This window comes from Engraulis encrasicolus, unplaced genomic scaffold, assembly GCF_034702125.1.
Source record: "Engraulis encrasicolus isolate BLACKSEA-1 unplaced genomic scaffold, IST_EnEncr_1.0 scaffold_28_np1212, whole genome shotgun sequence".
NCBI lineage: Eukaryota > Metazoa > Chordata > Actinopteri > Clupeiformes > Engraulidae > Engraulis > Engraulis encrasicolus.
Window position 1 is genome coordinate 1,991,418 of NW_026945577.1, and position 19,588 is coordinate 2,011,005.

At 42.1% G+C, this 19,588-nt stretch overlaps 5 gene segments (V, D, J or C); 2 read left to right on the forward strand and 3 right to left on the reverse strand.

Annotated features, from left to right (window-relative positions):
* Positions 1 to 19,588, reverse strand: part of LOC134443158 (immunoglobulin kappa constant-like) — a 43,514-nt gene that overhangs the window by 1,290 nt on the left and 22,636 nt on the right.
* On the forward strand, positions 5,018 to 5,531 carry LOC134443157 (Ig kappa chain V region BS-5-like). The segment is given in 2 exon segments: positions 5,018 to 5,111; positions 5,203 to 5,531. Coding segments are annotated over 2 exon segments (378 nt in total).
* LOC134443159 (immunoglobulin kappa constant-like) lies at positions 10,840 to 11,349 on the reverse strand. The segment is given in 1 exon segment: positions 10,840 to 11,349. A coding segment is annotated over 1 exon segment (237 nt).
* On the forward strand, positions 13,118 to 13,607 carry LOC134443156 (Ig kappa chain V region K29-213-like). The segment is given in 2 exon segments: positions 13,118 to 13,189; positions 13,279 to 13,607. Coding segments are annotated over 2 exon segments (378 nt in total).
* Positions 18,556 to 18,792, reverse strand: LOC134443166 (immunoglobulin kappa constant-like). The segment is given in 1 exon segment: positions 18,556 to 18,792. A coding segment is annotated over 1 exon segment (237 nt).

A 19,588-nucleotide genomic window follows, 5' to 3' on the forward strand; every position in this document is an offset into this window, starting at 1 on the left:
GACAAACAAGTCTGAGAAACACAAAAAACTCAAGTCCAGTTGTTGATCACTCTAAAACAGACACTTAAAATGAAAAAAAGCTTCTTCAAGGTCATAATTTCACCACAAAATAAAAGCACACTGCATTGCCACATGAAGTTGAAACCTAAAATCTAAAACTGATGAAAAATGATTACAAACTGTTAACTTACCTCCAACGTCAAGTCTGCTGCCACCTCCAAACGTGTACCACAGTGATACAGACTCATAGAGGCGCCGTACAAAAACCTCTTCACGCTACACTGGGCCTGACTGTGTGACTGTGCCGTTACAGGGGAACATTCAACGTAGAGGGGAACATAGCCTACTAAATCAGTTAATATTTTGGATGCTCATGGATGATTGTAGGATTTAGGCCCTTATCATTTGCCATTGAAAGGAAATTACTGTTTAATGTCTAATCAACATTGTCTTCCTGACACACAGATATCAAAAGGTAAAGCCATGGTCTCTATAGTGTTCAGTTTTAGACAGCATTGTTCTGACATTTTGACTGGCTATGCAGCAATGAGAGGTTTACCTCACTGGTCTAGCTTATAATACTATGTGTTAAATAATTAGGCCTATGGGTTTACCTCACTGGTCTAGCTTATAATACTATGTGTTAAATAATTAGGCCTATGGGTTTACCTCACTGGTCTAGCTTATAATACTATGTGTTAAATAATTAGGCCTATGGGTGCAATGCAAGTCCTGTGCTTAACCTCTACCATGTGATCATATAAAAGCATATCATGTTTTTCTAAGCACCTAATTCACCATGTGCTGTGATAAACATGAACTATTGATCACTGGTTCTGAGGGTTGGTCCAGTTCTGTTAAGAACTGGATAACGTCTCAGTTTTGCTAATAATGATGTCAGAGCTACAGTATGGCCCAAATAAACATAAACACCCATGCATGTTAGTGTGCTGTCCCAGCCTTTATTTCCCGTTATGGCCACCAGGGGATGGAGAACACATACTGTTGATGAGAATCTGTGGAGGGAATGAGTGGTAAAGGTATTTAATTTGCATAACTAAACTAAGAAAAGCATGTGCTTGATGTCTTAATATGTGAGGGAGACGAGGACTGGAACCAGGGGCGTAGCACCACATTTGGGGCCCTAGGAACAACCTCTTTCATGGGCCCCCCTGAAACACACACACAACCCCCCACGCGCGCCTACCTCCTGATATCGTCATCCTTCATGCCTTCCTCAGGATACCCCTCTATGCTTTCCTCTCCTTCACTTGAATCATCCTCACCTTCAATATGACAGAACAGACATAATAAAATTATAAACTAGTCCTAATTTTTCACATTAGGCTACCTTATGAGAAGTAGGCCATCATATGATGACTTTTAATCACTCCATCACTATGATGTGAGGGGGAGGAGAGGGACTGGTAAATCTCTCTTCACAATGCTTTTAGCCTAATATTTCGTGCACTACGGACACAGACATTGATATGTTGAACTGAACTTTCTTCAATGTGCATCGCTGAACAGAAACACATGACGAGACGAAACACATTCATTCACTTGCACTGCCCCGCACGCACGTCACGTTTGCCCGGTACGTTGGGGTTTGGGAGAGCAAGGAATAGAGAATCAGCAGCGATTTACTGGCAGAAGCTGACTTTGAAATGTCGCTTAAAACCTGCTGTAAAGCAGAGTAAATAGAACAAAAGTATCGCTGTTTGGATTTGATGTCGTTATTCTCAACCTTATAAAGTCAGGGCACCCCGAAGCTCGTCATTTCTTTGAAATCATTATAATTAGGCTACTCTGCATATAGTTTCAGATTTAAATTGGCCAGTAGGCTAACTATTTCTGTAATTTTCACGAGCTCTCAATGCAGAGAGGCTACCTGCTCAGTACGGAGGTAGGTAGCCTCCTCTGCCTGTCTTTTCTCGTGCTAGGCAGCAGCAGGCTCGTCTCTTGCGCTTTGCGCAGATTCGAATGGCATCAGCAGCATTCAAAGCGCAGACGGGTGCGCCCCGTCAAAATCTCGTCATTCATTTACCACACATCAGCTATAACGGGCGGGGCGTTGTCAGATGACCAGGGAAATAAAAGCAAAATGACAGTTCATGACTGACAGCTGTTCGCGCCGCCACCTTGACATTGGCAACTGATGAACATGACGTCGATAATATTCATATTGTTACGAGGACGGAATCAATCTGTAAATTTGATGACCAGGGCGGCCAGCATTGCACCCGGTTGAGAAACAGCTTTTCCTGAAGACTAGGATATTAGCTAAAATAGGCTTACCTTCTCTCAAGTTCACACCATTTGCACCTGCTGCGACATTCGTGTTGTTCACATTCGTGACGTTTTCAGAGATTGAGGGGGATTCATTTCCCAAATAAGCTTTGCTATCATTTGGATATTTGAACCAACATGTTGGTCTTTTGGGACACTTGTTGTTATGAATATCAAAGACAAATATGGGTTCTATATCACATTTATAGCCAACAAAATGAGATTACCGTATTTTTGTATTTGACTTCGGCTATCACAGTGGCCACACGGAATGGGAATGGGATAACCAGTTAGCCTACTGTGTAGGCCTAGGCTGTAATTTTGACATTTGGGCAGGGCTCACCTTTCTTGCAAGAAATCAACAGCAGTTGCTTTCCTTCATCTTGTTTCCCCTATCTCTCTTGCCTTTCTATTCTTTTTGTGAAAGCCTGGTGTTTTAGACATCTTTCATTGTTAACCGGCTCCTGCGTTTAATGCATGAAGCGAGTGAGTGTTGATTCCGCATATTGTACAATCAAAAGTCCGCGAGAGGGCGAGCTAAACCAATGCGTACTAATAATGGGGGTGTCTGATATAGATTATAGCCTATTTTCAGGCTATGGTGTCCAATTTAATAGATGTATTTCCAGAGAACATTGGAATTACATAGATTACCAACATGTATTGACATTATTTTAAAAAAATAAAAAATAATGTTTAAAAAAACGAAAGAAGAAGAACATTTTCCTTAGGGGGCCCCCTGGTGGGCCCCCCAGGTGGGCTGGGCCCTAAGAATGAGTCAGGGGTTTCCCCCCCTGTTCCACGCCACTGACTGGAACACTCAACTCTAGAGGACATTACCTCAAGAAAATGACAAACAACATCAAATTAATCTGGACTCTTCTACTTTGTATCGCAGGTAATGTGTCTGAGCAAAGAAGATTATTTCAAGCAGTAGCCCCTTAATGCACGCCGTACCTCCTGTGGCACGCTGTAATAGACATTGAAAGTTAACTACTATAGTACTACACTACTATGACAGTGCACGGGGTCTTTAGTAATACATTACGACTTGGTCAGTACCATTCTGGTAACAGCTAATTTATAAAGCCGTGTCTTAAGGGGCTTCAAAACACATACATTAAATAGTAGGTACTGTATATACTGTACATGTAACATACATTATACAGCAAAATGTATTATTAATCTGTATTTATCATTTATTTCAGCATGCAGAGGCCAGTATACTGTGACTCAGACTCCAGGAGCGAAAGCTGCTCTTGTGGGACAAACCATTACACTCAACTGCAGGACCAGCAGCCCTCTCACTGGTAATGGCTGCTCCTGGTACCTTCAGAAACCTGGAGAAGCTCCTAAACTGTTAATGTATCTCATAAGCACCCGGTCTGGATCAACTCCCAGTCGCTTTGTTGGTGGAGGATCCAGTGGTGGTAGTGACTTTACTCTGACCATCAGTGATATCCAAGCTGAGGATGCAGGAGTTTACTACTGTCAGAGTTTCCACTATCCTGGGAGTGAGAGGGTGTTCACACAGTGATAAAGCACCGTACAAAAACCTCCCCCAGTCAGGCTCCACATGACTGCACTGCTGCTGCTGGAGCTCACTGCAGGTGCTGTAGGGCATGAGTCTCTCTCTCTCTCTCTCTCTGTCTCTGTCTCTCTCTCTCTCTCTCTCTCTCTCTCTCTCTCTCTCTCTCTCAGACACATTAACTGCAGAAGTTCTAACCGATATGAACTCTACCAGTGGAGCAGTGTCAATTACACATATAAATTATCTACCAAATACTCACACGAATGTGCATTCCTGACACATTGGAGTCATTGTTAGTTATAATATCCCATATAAGCAGGTTTACCTGGGTTTTGCTCTGCACTAGAGGTCCTGAGTGTGTACACTGTGTCTCCAATAGGCTTCTCTGCACCACTGAACTGAAATAATGTTGAAATAGTAACAGTTTATAATGGAGTTGATGGGTTTGGAGTCCCATTATATTCCACATTCTCCAGCACTGCTGCACCTCACATGGTCCATTGCAGGTCATGTATGTTACATAAGACACTTCCCATAAGAGCCTTAAGACACTGGGTCCTCTTCCATAAGCAGCTTCCATCCCCTTACACTCTCTCAGAGTACATACTGTAGGCCCACATCCATCACCATGCAATGGCCATTCACACATCAGTGTTACACATCTTGATACAGTAGATATAATCTCCCGATAGTGTTAGTATAGGCCAACAGGTTACTGACTCTTTAGAGTCGGAACAAAGCATTCAGTGTGTTGAAATGCAAATAAAGCCTATACCATTGGTGTAGTCTACATTTTTGTGGTGGGTATACTGTATATTTGAGCATTTTTGAAGTGGGTATACTATATATATTTGTGCTATTCTAAATAATGGATCAATCAATTTTAAGTGGGTATACTGAAACCCCTGACATTTTGAAGTGGGTATACTGCGTATACCTGCGTTCTACATAGACTACACCACTGGCCTATACAAATAAAGCCTAGACTAATCTTAGTCTACTTCACATTCAGCCATAACACTTACTGCAATTACTGCTTTAATACCAGAAGTCAGCCTTCTTGTCTATAACATTAATCAGCCAACATAGTGGATGCAGCTCTGGTGAAGTATTTGCATGTAGATGCTGATTTGCATGAGTGGATAACGGCTCTCGTTGGTGACATTTGTGTCCTTGTGTGTTCTTATAAGAAGCTCTACAGTGACTGAGTTTGTCACCATTGAGGAGAAATACTCACACAACATGACTCCCATCTTCATGGTCTTCTGGATATTTACATCCTCTTTTACAGGTAAAACACTTTTCATTTTATATTCAGCTAGAAATGAGTTTGGAATGTCTGTGCTTGATAAATGTTGGAATGTTTTTTGTCTTCTCTACAGAGTCATATGGACAGGTCACCGTGACTCAGACTCCTGCAGTGAAAGCTGTTCAACAGGGAGGATCAGTCACTCTGAGCTGTAAAACCAGCAGCAATGTATATGGTGCAGGGGGATCATATCCTCGATTAGCCTGGTACCAACAGAAACCCGGAGCAGCTCCTAAACTCCTCATCTATTACGCCAGCACACTCCAGTCTGGGACTCCATCCAGATTCAGTGGCAGTGGAACTCACAGTGACTTCACTCTGACCATCAGTGATGTCCAGGCTGAGGATGCAGGAGTTTACTACTGTCAGAGTTACCATAGTGGCCCAGTGTTCACACAGTGATAAAGCGCCGTACAAAAACCTCCCTCAGTCAGGCTCCACATGACTGCACTGCTGCTCACTGCAGGTGCAGGTGTGTGTGTGTGTGTGTGTGTGTGTGTGTGTGTGTGTGTGTGTGTGTGTGTGTGTGTGTGTGTGTGTGTGTGTGTGTGTGTGTGTGTGTGTGTGTGTGTGTGTGTGTGTGCACCAAATGTAGGGCTAATTATTACATTATCACATTTCAGATGTATATAAAATTTTGCTAATTTAAACCACAAATTTAGATAAAAGTGAGATGAGATCAGATGGAAAGTGCAACACCTTTTGTATGTGTCCACATGTGTTCACAAACAGCTTACAGGCCACATGGGCAGTCATGCCCTAATGATAAGGGATTTAAACTTAAGATCAGAGGGTTTCGGGTTCAAATCCCACACTTACTTCTATTCCTCCATCCATGGCTGAAGTGCCCTTGAACAAGGTACCTTACCCCACATTGCTCTAGGGACTTTATCCAACACCCTGTAATGTACCCAGGTAATGTACAGTAATGTCATGTAATGTCATGTAATGTAATGTAATGTAATGTAATGTAATGTAATGTATGGAGTGGAATCAGCGTGAGTGAGCTGCAGGAGCTTCAGCACCATGGACAGCAGCAGAAGAGAGAGGGCAGGTGGAGTAGAGTGGACACAACCAAGAGGAGCCAAAGGGGGCAGTGCTGATCCCAGGACAGCAGTGTGGAGGATGGACTCATTTGGAGCAGCAGAGAGAGGAATACATGTCAAAGCACAAACCCTACTATTACAGCTCCCCAAACCCCTATTGTTATGATAACTCCAGGCTGTCTTCACCTAACCTGACTCTCATCAAATGAATGTAATCCCACTACATTCATTTGGAGGGTTACCCCCAACACAGGCAGATAAGTTAGAGTGTTATAGCACCCCAAAGCCCTATTGTTATGATAACCCCAGTGTGTCTTCACCTAACCTGGCTCTTCTTAAATCCTGGCTCTTGTTTAATCTAGTGGTCAACATAGCAAAATAAAATGACATCCTATATCCCTCTCCTTGGCAGCTGTGCAGAAGTGCATCTAGTCACCAGGCTAGGCAGGCAGCCACTTGGGGCCCCAAATCCACTACTGTAGATGAGGAACAACAGCTAAGCACTGTAGTGGCGATTTGTTGTGAATGTTCATTTTTTTACATTTCTGCATGGGCTCCCAACTGACCCTAGAATCGCCTGTGGTTTGTTACTCCCAATCACTCTGTTACACTGACATGTTTCTATATGCGCAGATAAAGGCAGGCAGCCTCCTATTGGCTCCCATGAAGACAGTACAGAAGCTACTAGTCAGAGCCCCTTTAGTTAGGGAATACAGAGGCCACTAGTTAGAGCGCCACTCTCTGGATTTAGAGAACATGGGAAAGGAGAGTAGAGAGAATTAATATGAATACTTTTTATTTTTTGTCAGATAGATGATAGGTAGACTTTTATTGGCCCCAAGGGGAAATTTGTTCTCACCACCATAGCAGTCTTGTCAAGACATTAAACACAAGACATTTAACCCAATTGAACATTGACATACTAGCCATAGATGACAAGTCAGATACTAGATACATACCTACTCAGACATTGACAGACAGCACAGAACACAACATGATGACAGACACTATATACACTCCAGGAGGGTCAATTGCAGGGGTCGCTATGGGATGTTGTTTAGAGCAGTGATGGCATATGGAACAAAGCTTTTGTTGAAGCGTGCTCGCCGCCATCTGATGGATCTATACCTGCGGCCAGATGGGAGTAATGTGAAGTGTGTGTGGAGGGGATGAGTGTGGTCTCTGGTTATTGTTGTCATATACACAGTTTACACGATATGCTGTGAAATGTGGACTACTTAACTCCATTATGCACTCCATGTACACAAAGTGGAAGATGTCTACAAAAAGGAATTACATCACTGCAAAGGATATGAAATCATTGATCAGTACTAGCTGCACATTACCTTTAAAAAAGACATTCAGCAAATTACGACTTTTTAGGGGACAGAAAATATAGCATGATAATAGCTGGGTAATCCACACACTAAGGACTGACCAGATGAAGCGAGCATATCTCAGAGGAGTGGGTTCAATGTCTTAAATCCTGACACACCTGGAGACACTCATGCAGGATTAAGGTCTGTAGTCAGGCCTAGATTTCGTACCAAAAATGTAAGCCTACACTTCCAAGGTGCTCATTCATGTGTGAACATTCGTTGTAGATACTGGTAAGACTCTGTGGTAGTCACCCAGCATGACACATGGTGCCTGGTACAGTCTGGTCCTGATCAAGCATCTACCCCTAGTGGAGGATATCAGGAATAACATGCCACCTCTTGTATGGGCCCTGCACTTGTACAACCATGGAGGTGCCAGGGAAGAGGACATATTGCAATCAGCAACATGCATAGGCAGTGGCGTGGAACAGGGGGGGAAACCCCTGACTCATTCTTAGGGCCCAGCCCACCTGGGGGGCCCACCAGGGGGCCCCCTAAGGAAAATGTTCATCTTCTTTCGTTTTTTTAAACATTATTATTATTTTTTTCTAAATAATGTCAATACATGTTGGTAATTTATGTAATTCCAATGTTCTCTGGAAATTCATCTATTAAATTGGACACCATAGTCTGAAAATAGGCTATAATCTATATCAGACACCCCCATTATTAGTACGCATTGGTTTAGCTCGCCCTCTCGCGGACTTTTGATTGTACAATATGCGGAATCAACACTCACTCGCTTCATGCATTAAACGCAGGAGCCGGTTAACAATGAAAGATGTCTAAAACACCAGGCTTTCACAAAAAGAATAGAAAGGCAAGAGAGACAGGGGAAACAAAATGAAGGAAAGCAACTGCAGCTGATTTCTTGCAAGAAAGGTGAGCCCAAATGTCAAAATTACAGCCTAGGCCTACACAGTAGGCTAACTGGTTATCCCATTCCCATTCCGTGTGGCCACTGTGATAGCCGAAGTCAAATACAAAAATATCTCATTTTGTTGGCTATAATTGTGATATAGAACCCATATTTGTCTTTGATATTCATAACAACAAGTGTCCCAAAAGACCAACATGTTGGTTCAAATATCCAAATGATAGCAAAGCTTATTTGTGAAATGAATCCCCCTCAATCTCTGAAAACGTCACGAATGTGAACAACACGAATGTCGCAGCAGGTGCAAATGGTGTGAACTTGAGAGAAGGTAAGCCTATTTTAGCTAATATCCTAGTCTTCAGGAAAAGCAGTTTCTCAACCGGGTGCAATGCTGGCCGCTCTGGTCATCAAATTTACAGATTGATTCCGTCCTCATAACGATATGAATATTATCGACGTCATGTTCATCAGTTGCCAATGTCAAGGTGGCGGCGCGAACAGCTGTCAGTCATGAACTGTCATTTTGCTTTTATTTCCCTGGTCATCTGACAACGCCCCGCCCGTTATAGCTGATGTGTGGTAAATGAATGACGAGATTTTGACGGGGCGCACCCGTCTGCGCTTTGAATGCTGCTGATGCCATTCGAATCTGCGCAAAGCGCAGGAGACGAGCCTGCTGCTGCCTAGCACGAGAAAAGACCGGCAGAGGAGGCTACCTACCTCCTACCTACCTACTGAGCAGGTAGCCTCTCTGAATTGAGAGCTCGTGAAAATTACAGAAATAGTTAGCCTACTGGGTAATTTAAATCTGAAACTATATGCAGAGTAGCCTAATTATAATGATTTCAAAGAAATGACGAGCTTCGGGGTGCCCTGACTTTATAAGGTTGAGAATAACGACATCAAATCCAAACAGCGATACTTTTGTTCTATTTACTCTGCTTTACAGCAGGTTTTAAGCGACATTTCAAAGTCAGCTTCTGCCAGTAAATCGCTGCTGATTCTCTGTTCCTTGCTCTCCCAAACCCCAACTAACCGGGCAAATGTGACGTGCGTGCAGGCCAGTGCAAGTGAACGAATGTGTTTCGTCTCGTCATGTGTTTCTGTTCAGCGATGCACATTGAAGAAAGTTCAGTTCAACATATCAATGTCTGTGTCCGTAGTGCACGAAATATTAGGCTAAAAGCATTGTGAAGAGAGATTTACCAGTCCCTCTCCTCCCCCTCACATCATAGTGATGGAGTGATTAAAAGTCATCATATGATGGCCTACTTCTCATAAGGTAGCCTAATGTGAAAAATTAGGACTAGTTTATAATTTTATTATGTCTGTTCTGTCATATTGAAGGTGAGGATGATTCAAGTGAAGGAGAGGAAAGCATAGAGGGGTATCCTGAGGAAGGCATGAAGGATGACGATATCAGGAGGTAGGCGCGCGTGGGGGGTTGTGTGTGTGTTTCAGGGGGGCCCATGAAAGAGGTTGTTCCTAGGGCCCCAAATGTGGTGCTACGCCCCTGTGCATAAGTGGAGAAATACAGAGCACGTACCTGTTAAGAAATGATTGAAAATATGGTAATAATCATTCCTAAATCATATTAAATTAGTGAACTGGGAAGCGCACTTGTATGCATCTGTAACAAAGTTAATATATAAAGCAATACTGGAACAATTTTTAAATGTTCATCCCTGATACCGATTAAACTTGAACTCACCTACAGGGAAGGGACATTAGAGGGAGCTTTTAGACAGGACACTGTGTGGTTGTGTGCATTTGTGTATGTGTACATGTGTGTGTGTGCATGTGGAGTTCACCTGTGTGAAAGTGAAAGAGTGTGACTAAGCACAGATGTCTCAGGGCAGTTTAGGTGTAACCCAGGAAACAGTGCACTCTGTGGGGGAAACTAGTATTTGCATTGCCAGGCTTGAGTGGGTCTGCTAGTCCCAGAATAGAGCAGCACTACTGCCAGATGTTCAAGAGTTCCCACCAGATTTCAAAAAGGCGGACAACTTGTGTATGATGGAAATATGTAGAAGTAAAACTTATCTTTTATAAGGAACTCACCTAGAATGGAAGTGGGCCTACATCATATCAATGTAATGTAAATGTAAATATTAAATTAACTTTATGAAGGACAAGGTCTTACCAGATTGTTGTAATGCATTGTCATAAAGCCTACACATTTGAATGAGGTAGTGGAGAGGACATGACTGAAGGTTTTTTTTTATATGTCTGTAATTGTTAAACCGATCCTTTTCAAGATTTTGAGTATGTGAAAAGCTAAGCCCTTGGTACTTTTTTTAATCATTTATTTATTTTACCAATTTTTTGTTCTTTCATCATTGAGTAGCAGTGAAGTACAACCAATAGGTCTTCTGTATTGAGAGACCAAAATAATGATAACAACTCTAAAATCTGATTAATATTCTTTATTTGTAGAAATAGTCAAAATGCAAGGAAACCGCAAAGTAACAAGCACTTCAAATTCTCAAATGATATGAAAGAATAACAAAGGGATGATTAAAAATGTCACTCAGTGCTGCACAGACATAGAGAGAGAAAGAGAGGAAGAGTCCCTATCAGACACCCTCCAAATCAGAATAATGGCAGACATTAAAGCAGAGCCTAGGAGCAGTCTGATTTCTTCAGGATCTTGGTGACAGTCTGGGAGCCCCGTGTTGCCTGGCAGGTCACTGGGACGTCCTGGGTCCACTCCTGGAGAGGGAGGGTCAGGGTGCTGCTCCAGCTGTACAGGCCGTCCTTCTGTGGGCCCCAGAGACTGGTCTCCCCGCTCCTGCTGCTCCCCGCTACAGACCAGCTCAGACTCCAGTCGGACGGGAAGCCTCCGTTAGCCAGGCACATGAGCGTGGCCGAACTTCCATTGGTGTGCAGGAGGGGCAACACTGTCAGTTTTGGGGTTTTCTCACCTGAGGAATAAAGACAAGAGGGACAAGGTGATGAGATGCAAGGTGATGAGATGAAACACATCAAAAGCAGTGACATAGTAGGAAAGAAACACAAGACTAATTCTTCACCCAATATACCGTAACAGATCATTAGTGTTCAGTGGTACTTTTTAATCTGGGAAATTTAGTAGAATACTCTAAGATTATTGTAGATAACACAGTTAGGTTTAGGTTGCAGGTTTCAGCCTTTAGTATTGTCTTACAGGATTCGATTTCTAGTCGGATTTCTGTTCTAGAGCACGTTTTGCAGTGTGCACGTGTTCTTAAATTATTTTGAGATGACATACAAGAAGATAAGTTCAGCACAAACTACAGCTAATGCAATAAAAAATATGTGCACATTGGGTATTCTCAATTTTAAAGCTCCTCATGATGCGTAAATATCACAACACACTGCAAAATATTGAACACTGATCCAAGTTCTACTACCCCTTTTTGGACATATCATTATCAATAGATTACCAAATATTTATTTTATTGTCAGTCATTTGTAACTTCATTTTGTGCCTTGATCAAATTTTCAGCTTTTTTGTCATGCCACAAATGTGGACAAGTTGTTTTCATAGTATATACAGTATATATAATTAATTAAAAGTTCCCGACCCCCTACAGTGCATTAAACACTACAATATTTTCACCCATACCAACCCATCACAATAGGCTACATCACATTACCCTTTAGATTACATTTAAAGAACCCATGAAAAGCTCTGATGAAGGTCTGACTGACTGAAACGTCAGCTTTCACATTAAAACCTTGACCGTAATTGTAAAAGTGCTGCGCTTCTAATATAATTTTCAAGTGATTTCCATTTGCACCTGCAGAGAAAGATTCAAGGTGTGCAGGCCACCTCCTCCATTCTACTTGAAGAACCCATGAAAAGACATGATTTCACTAACACTATCTATTAAAGCACACAAATCACTGTACCTCAAAAGGTACAAAACAATCTGTCAAAAAAACAAAATAACAGTAAGTCCAGTGTTTACTCAATCTAAAACAGACACATACATGGGGCTAATAATCCCATATATAAATGGCTTATTCAATGCAATTCAATGACATAATTTTGTCACAGCATAAAGCACACACTATTACAAATTGAAGTTGAAACTGAACAATGAAATGATTAAAATGATTAAAACAGTTAACTTACTTCCCACGTCAAGTCTGCTGCCTCCTCCAAACGTGTACCACAGTGATACAGACTCATAGAGGCGCCGTACAAAAACCTCTTCACGCTACACTGGGCCTGACTGTGCGACTGTGCCATTACAAGCAGTTGAACATACAGCACATTACATACAGTACAATGCATTAGAGTTGAGATCCTCATCTTTTGTCATTGAATGGAAATCATTCATTTTTTATTTATATTTAAAATCGCAAGTCTTACTGAGACACACTCATTAGCAATATTCGATAGTGATGCTTTGTTCGGTGTTAGAGAGCTATGGTCATGTTCAAGTGGTCAATTTTAGACAGCACTGGAGTTTACATTCAGCAAAAAAAAATGTTTATCATATAATAGTATTATTTATTCTTACCATTTGTTTTGTGCATAACATTGATTGGAATTAATGCTAACATCATCGATGCAGTTCTGGTGAAGTATTTTCATATAGATGCTGATTTGCATGAGTGGATAACGGCTCTCGTTGGTGACATTTATGTCCTTGTGTGTTCTTATAAGAAGCTCTACAGTGACTGTGTTTGTCATCATTGAGGAGAAATAATCACACAACATGACTCCCATCTTCATGGTCTTCTGGATATTTATATCCTCCTTTACAGGTAAAACATTTAGTTTCATATTCAGCTAGAAATTACTTGGGTATGTAAGGACATGGCAGAAGTTGATGATGTTTCTGTCTTCTCTACAGAGTCATATGGACAGGTCACTGTGACTCAGACTCCTGCAGTGAAAGCTGTTCAACAGGGAGGATCAGTCACTCTGAACTGTAAAACCAGCAGCAATGTGTATCAGGCAGGAACATCAGATCCTCGTCTTGCCTGGTACCAACAGAAACCTGGAGCAGCTCCTAAACTCCTCATCTATTATACCAAAACACTCCAGTCTGGGACTCCATCCAGATTCAGTGGCAGTGGAGATTACAGTGACTTCACTCTGACCATCAGTAATGTCCAGGCTGAGGATGCAGGAGTTTACTACTGTCAGAGTGGACACATTGGCCCAGTGTTCACACAGTGATAAAGCGCCGTACAAAAACCTCCCTCAGTCAGGCTCCACATGACTGCACTGCTGCTGCTGGAGCTCACTGCAGGTGCTGTGGAGAGTCTTGTTTTGAGGACTACAAGACAGGGTGTGCGACAAGGGGGCACTAATGTCTGAACTGGTACAAGCAGCAGTCTGGAGAAGCTCCCAAACTCCTGATAAAAGCTGCTAAATACCTCCATACTGGGACTCCATCCAGATTCAGTGGCAGTGGATCCGGCAGTGACTTCACTCTGACCATCAGTGATGTCCAGGCTGAGGATGCAGGAGTTTACTACTGTCAGAGTCGCCATACTCTACACCAGAGGTGGGCAAACTCAGGCCTGGGGGCCACATGCGGCCCGCTGAGCCATTTCATGTGGCCCGCAGAGCCTTTTCAAGAAAGACCAATTTTAAATCCAAATTCATATGATCACTCAACATTCGTAGAATGGCTACCTAAAACAGTGTTCTTGCCAAGAACATAGGCTACATCTTAATATACAGTATTTCTTTACAATATCCAGGAATGGCATAAGTTATGTTAGCTAACACTATTTCTTATTCTTGACAAGGGCAAGTTGTCTGCGACATCTGAATATAACTTAATTGTGTTACAAATGTAATTTCTGAGATTCCTTTACAAAATATGGCACATTTCATGTGAAGCTGGATAACAATAAAATTATATCGGTGGCCTGATAAAACGGCCTTCGAGACATAGCTTCCCACCCCTGTCTTAGGGCGTGGCATATCATATATCTGCATTCTGATGCCCTTTGCCCCAATAGTTCATTCCTGCAACACCTGCACATTTAGCAGACCAACCCTCAGGGCTCCCAACATTTTCCAACTTGGGATGAAATTTAGATAAAAATGAGATAGCAAATTTAACACCTTTTGTATGTGTTCACATGTGTTCACAAGCAGCTTTCAGGCACCGGGGGCAGTCGTGGCCCAATGATTAGGAAGGTGAACATAAGGTCAGAAGGTTGCAAGTTCAAATCCCTCCTTTACCTCTCCCCATATCTCTCATTTCATGGTTGAAGTTCCCTTGAGCATGACACCTATGCCTACATAACCAACACTCCGCAAATAACTGTAAGTCGCTTCGGATAAAAGCGTCAATGAAGTGTAATGTAATGTAATGTAATGTAATGCAATGTATATGTGAAGAGTGAAATTGGCATGAGTGAGGTGCATGAGCTTCAGCACCGTGGATAGCAGCAGAAGAGAGAGGGCAAGTGGAGTAGAGTGGACCCACAGATATCCTATAGGAAGACTAGATACGTCATCGCGTATTTCAAGCACGTCCGCACAGGTCGGCCATATTAGCACAGCCTAAACTCTCCACAGACCCTCTGTTACACCTGAAGTTAACTGAAGAATTGAAACGTTGAGATGCTGAAATATGTATACTGTTATTTCGCTGAAATATTGACACGTGTGTATAAATGGTAGGGCTCCTTAAAACTTAAGTGTAGACTGAGGTAAAACGCCCAGGAGAGTAATATGCTTCCCACTTATTTATTTGTCCAAAAATAGAGATAGACCTAGAGCAAATACACATTTTAACCGTTGTGCATTACGTTGAGATATATTAATTGCATTTGCACCAAATTAAAGACGACAGACGACGTACTGGAAGAGAGATTTACATCGCAACAATTTATTCCAAGTGCCACGACTGGTTTTGAACACAGGGTGGATCTGTCGAACCCAAAGCAGAATGTAGCCACATGGGAACGTTTAATTGTTGTTTTACTGAAAATATAAAAGAATACTTTGTGCATTTGTTTATGGGATCTATTTGATTACCTTTGAATATGCCTACTAAACTACATGATTTCAGGCCTATGAACATTATAATATAATATAATAATAATGGGAATATTCATCACTATGCAGTATCAACATATACTTTCGTTTGGATTTTTTATACTGTATAACAAACCAAAGCTTTCGAAAATCGATGGAAATTTGAGGGCATTATGGCCATCTGAAGAGTATGTCACCAAAAACTCAATGCAACTGGTTGAGCCAGCAGGCTGTGGTGTCATGGCCGCCATGCGCGGACGTTCGGCTTGATCGACGGGAATGCGGATGACGCATCTAGTCTTCCTATACTGTATTATGTCTTCGGTGGACACAACCAATAGGAGCCAAAGGGGGCATGTGGATCTTCCGGTTACCTTCCTACTCTATGGAGGCTACATATTATTATGTCAGGACATTATTATCACATGCCTTTGGTCGTCACGTATTTGTAGATGATCATGTCAACATAGACTGCAGTACATTGTGACAAAAGACTTCCAAAATGACCTTTCAAAAATGGTATTTTGGGTCCAGTAGGGCAAAGGGGCAGGGGTTTTAGTATGACTTTGTGCCTATCTGTTCACACCTTTGTTCGTTGTAGAGACATACTCTGGGGTAGACACCCAGCATGACACATGGTGCAGAGTGCATGACAATATGCGACCTTGCCTCCTACACTTGTGCTTGTCTCCTCGTACCAGGAAGTAATATGTCATGATGACATCACTGACCACAGCATTATATTTCAATATCTTGCACAAGCTCAATTGTAAAGCCTTCTTCTCATTTGCAATTGGGATGGTGAATGAAAAACAGTCCCTCAAAAGTTGTTGTGGCTAGGCTGACAGCTGGGAAACTTTATCGGTTTCTCCACGGAGGAGGGGCCAGGAGGTGGGGCGAGGAGACAAGCACAAGTGGAGGAGGCAAGGTTGCATATTGTACAGGGCTTGACATTAACTTTTCACCCACCGGCCACTGTGGCTAGTGGTTTTCCCAAGTCACTAGCCATTCAGGTATTCCACTAGCCACAGATCTTATGTTTTTTTTTCCTTTATCATGATGGTGTATGTCTAACCTCAGAAGGTGTGGTGCCAAAGCGAGATGATTTCTACAAGGAAATATATCAAGCAAATACAAATCAGGCTCAGCTTTTCTTGAACTTAAATACAAACAATGAATACATAAGGGGCAAACAGAATATAGGGCAAAATGTGCATGTCACAGTCATACCAAGGAACAAGCTGCCAGCCAAATTGGCTAGTATCACTGAAAGTATTACTAGCCAAAGCCAAGTTTTACCACCATTTGGCCAGTTGTCAGGTGCCAGTGTCAAGCCCTGATATTGTAACACACACACAGTCTGGTCCACCCAGCATGACACATGGTGCCTGGTACAGTCTGGTCCACCCAGCATGACACATGGTGCCTGGTACAGTCTGGTCCACCCAGCATGACACATGGTGCCTGGTACAGTCTGGTCCTGATCAAGCATCTCCCCCTAGTGGAGGATATCTGGAACAACATGCCACCTCTTGTGTGGACCCTGCACTTGTACAACCATTGAGGTGCCAGGGAAGAGGAAATAATCAGTAACATGCAATATGTGGGGGAAATACAGAGTACACAGAAACAGAATAGGCCTAAACACAGGGATAATTACATTACATTACATTGCATTTGGCAGACTATTTATAACCAAAGCGACTTTCAAAAGAGGACATAATCATAGCCAAAAACAACAAGTGCAGATGCAAAGAAGGGTTAGTTGTTTTTTTTTTGTTAAAAGTTTTTTTTTAGAGTACAAACAAACACTCACACTACATACACATCATGTCAAGAGTCTGGTCTGGGGCTAGGCCAGCTCAATCATTAGTAGATACTCATGAAAGAGGAAAGTCTTTACTGTTTCTTGAAGGCTGCAAGAGATGGGTTTAGTCTAGCTGCCTCTAGTTAAACTTTAACTAGTGAACTGGGAAGGGCTGGTAATAACATTACAGTGGAGGTAGCTTTCATAGTGCACTGTGCTTGAGTCTCTCTCTCTCTCTCTCTCTCTCTCTCTCTCTCTCTCTCTCTCTCTCTCCTCTCTCTTCTCTCTCTCTCTCTCTCTCTCTCTCTCTCTCTCTCTCTCTCTCTCTCTCTCCTCTCTCTCTCTCTCCTCTCTCTCTCTCTCTCTCTCTCTCTGTACATGTGTGCATGTGTCCGTGCGTGCGTACGTGCATGCATACATGCGTGTGTGTGTTAACCTGTGGGAAAGTGAAGGAGTGTGACTAAGCACAGATGTTTCAGGGCAGCTTGTGGCTTTAGGTGTAACCCAGGAAACAGTGCACTCCGTGGGGGACACTAGTATTTGCATTGCCAGGCTTGAGTGGGTCTGCTAGTCCCAGAATAGAGCAGCACTACTGCCAGATGTTCAAGAGTTCCCACCAGGTTTCAAAAAGGCGGCATTAGTATTATGACTAGACCACTTATGTGTAGAATGGAAATATGTAGACGTAAGTTACATTTATAAAGACCTGATGTAGAGTGGAAGTATATCCAAATGCAAATGTAAATATTAACATAATTTTATGAAAGACAAGATTTAATCAGATTATCTTACTTAATGCATTATGATATACACATGTGCATGAGGTAGAGGAGGGGAAATGACTCTATTTTTGACACTCTCTTTTTATCTATTTTTTCATTGTTAAACCACATTGTCCTTTTTAAGATTTTGAGGCCTTAATAGAAGACCAAGCGCTCGTTCAGTTCCAAAGTTATATATACTTTCAATTCTGTGAGGCAGTGAAATGCATAAATGAAACCAACATGCTGTACAACTTATATAAAACAGGCCCAGGTCCTTATTTTGATGTAAGATAAAAGAAATATGAAAATAATTCACAATTTTAAAGACAAAATGAATGACAACAGCAAGCCTAAAATCTGATTCAAGTTCTTTATTAAGGAATAATCAAACGAAAACGCCAGAAAACCACAATGCAACAAACTCTTCAGATTCTCAAGTGATATGAAAGGGATAGTTTCAAAAGTCACTCAGTGCTGCACACAAAAATAGGAAGAGAGGATGAGTCCCTATCAGACACCCTCTAAATCAGGCTAATGGCAGACATTAAATCAGAGCCTAGGAGCAGTCTGATTTCTTCAGGATCTTGGTGACAGTCTGGGAGCCCCGTGTTGCCTGGCAGGTCACTGGGACGTCCTGGGTCCACTCCTGGAGAGGGAGGGTCAGGGTGCTGCTCCAGCTGTACAGGCCGTCCTTCTGTGGGCCCCAGAGACTGGTCTCCCCGCTCCTGCTGCTCCCCGCTACAGACCAGCTCAGACTCCAGTCGGATGGGAAGCCTCCGTTAGCCAGGCACATGAGCGTGGCCGCACTCCCGCTGGTGTCCAGGGGGGGGGGAGCACTGTCAGTTTGGGAGGAGAGTCACCTGGGGAATAATGACAAGAGGGACAAAATGAGGTAAACAAGGATGAGATCAAACATCAAAATCAGTCAGAGGCAAAAGAGTAATATAACAGATCACCATAATATAACACTGTGATATAACAACACACAGGACCCTCTCGAAAATGAGATGTTCATGTCAAGGGGCTATCATTTAATAAAGAATTCAAATTTGAATTTGAATCACTGTAGCATTGTACATTTGTTTCCTTTTTTAATCTGGGAAAACATATTCAGTAATATAGCATACATTATGTAGAATATTTCAGAGCACACAGAGTTTCAGGTTTCAGGTTTTAGGCTTTAGTCTTGATTTACAGAATTGTATTTCTACCCAGATTCGTGTCTAAATATACATTTCAGTGTGCAATGTGTTCTTAAATATTTTTGAGAAGACACACAACAACCTGCATAAATTAAGCACAAACTACAGCTAAAACAATAAAATAAGATTTTGCCATGGGCATGCACAATTTTAAAACAATTTAAGATGCATAAATGTCACATCACAATGCTTCATGTAGGAAAACTTTTTTTTTTTTTAAACCATTTTGTACTTCCCAGTCAGTAATTTTGGCTGTATTATTGGCTGCAACATCCACTCTTTACTATATAGATAACCTCCAAAGGCTGTCCTCATCACAAAACACACTTCACACACTTTGAACCATTACACATAACTCCACCACCATCCACCAACAGTCCCCATTAC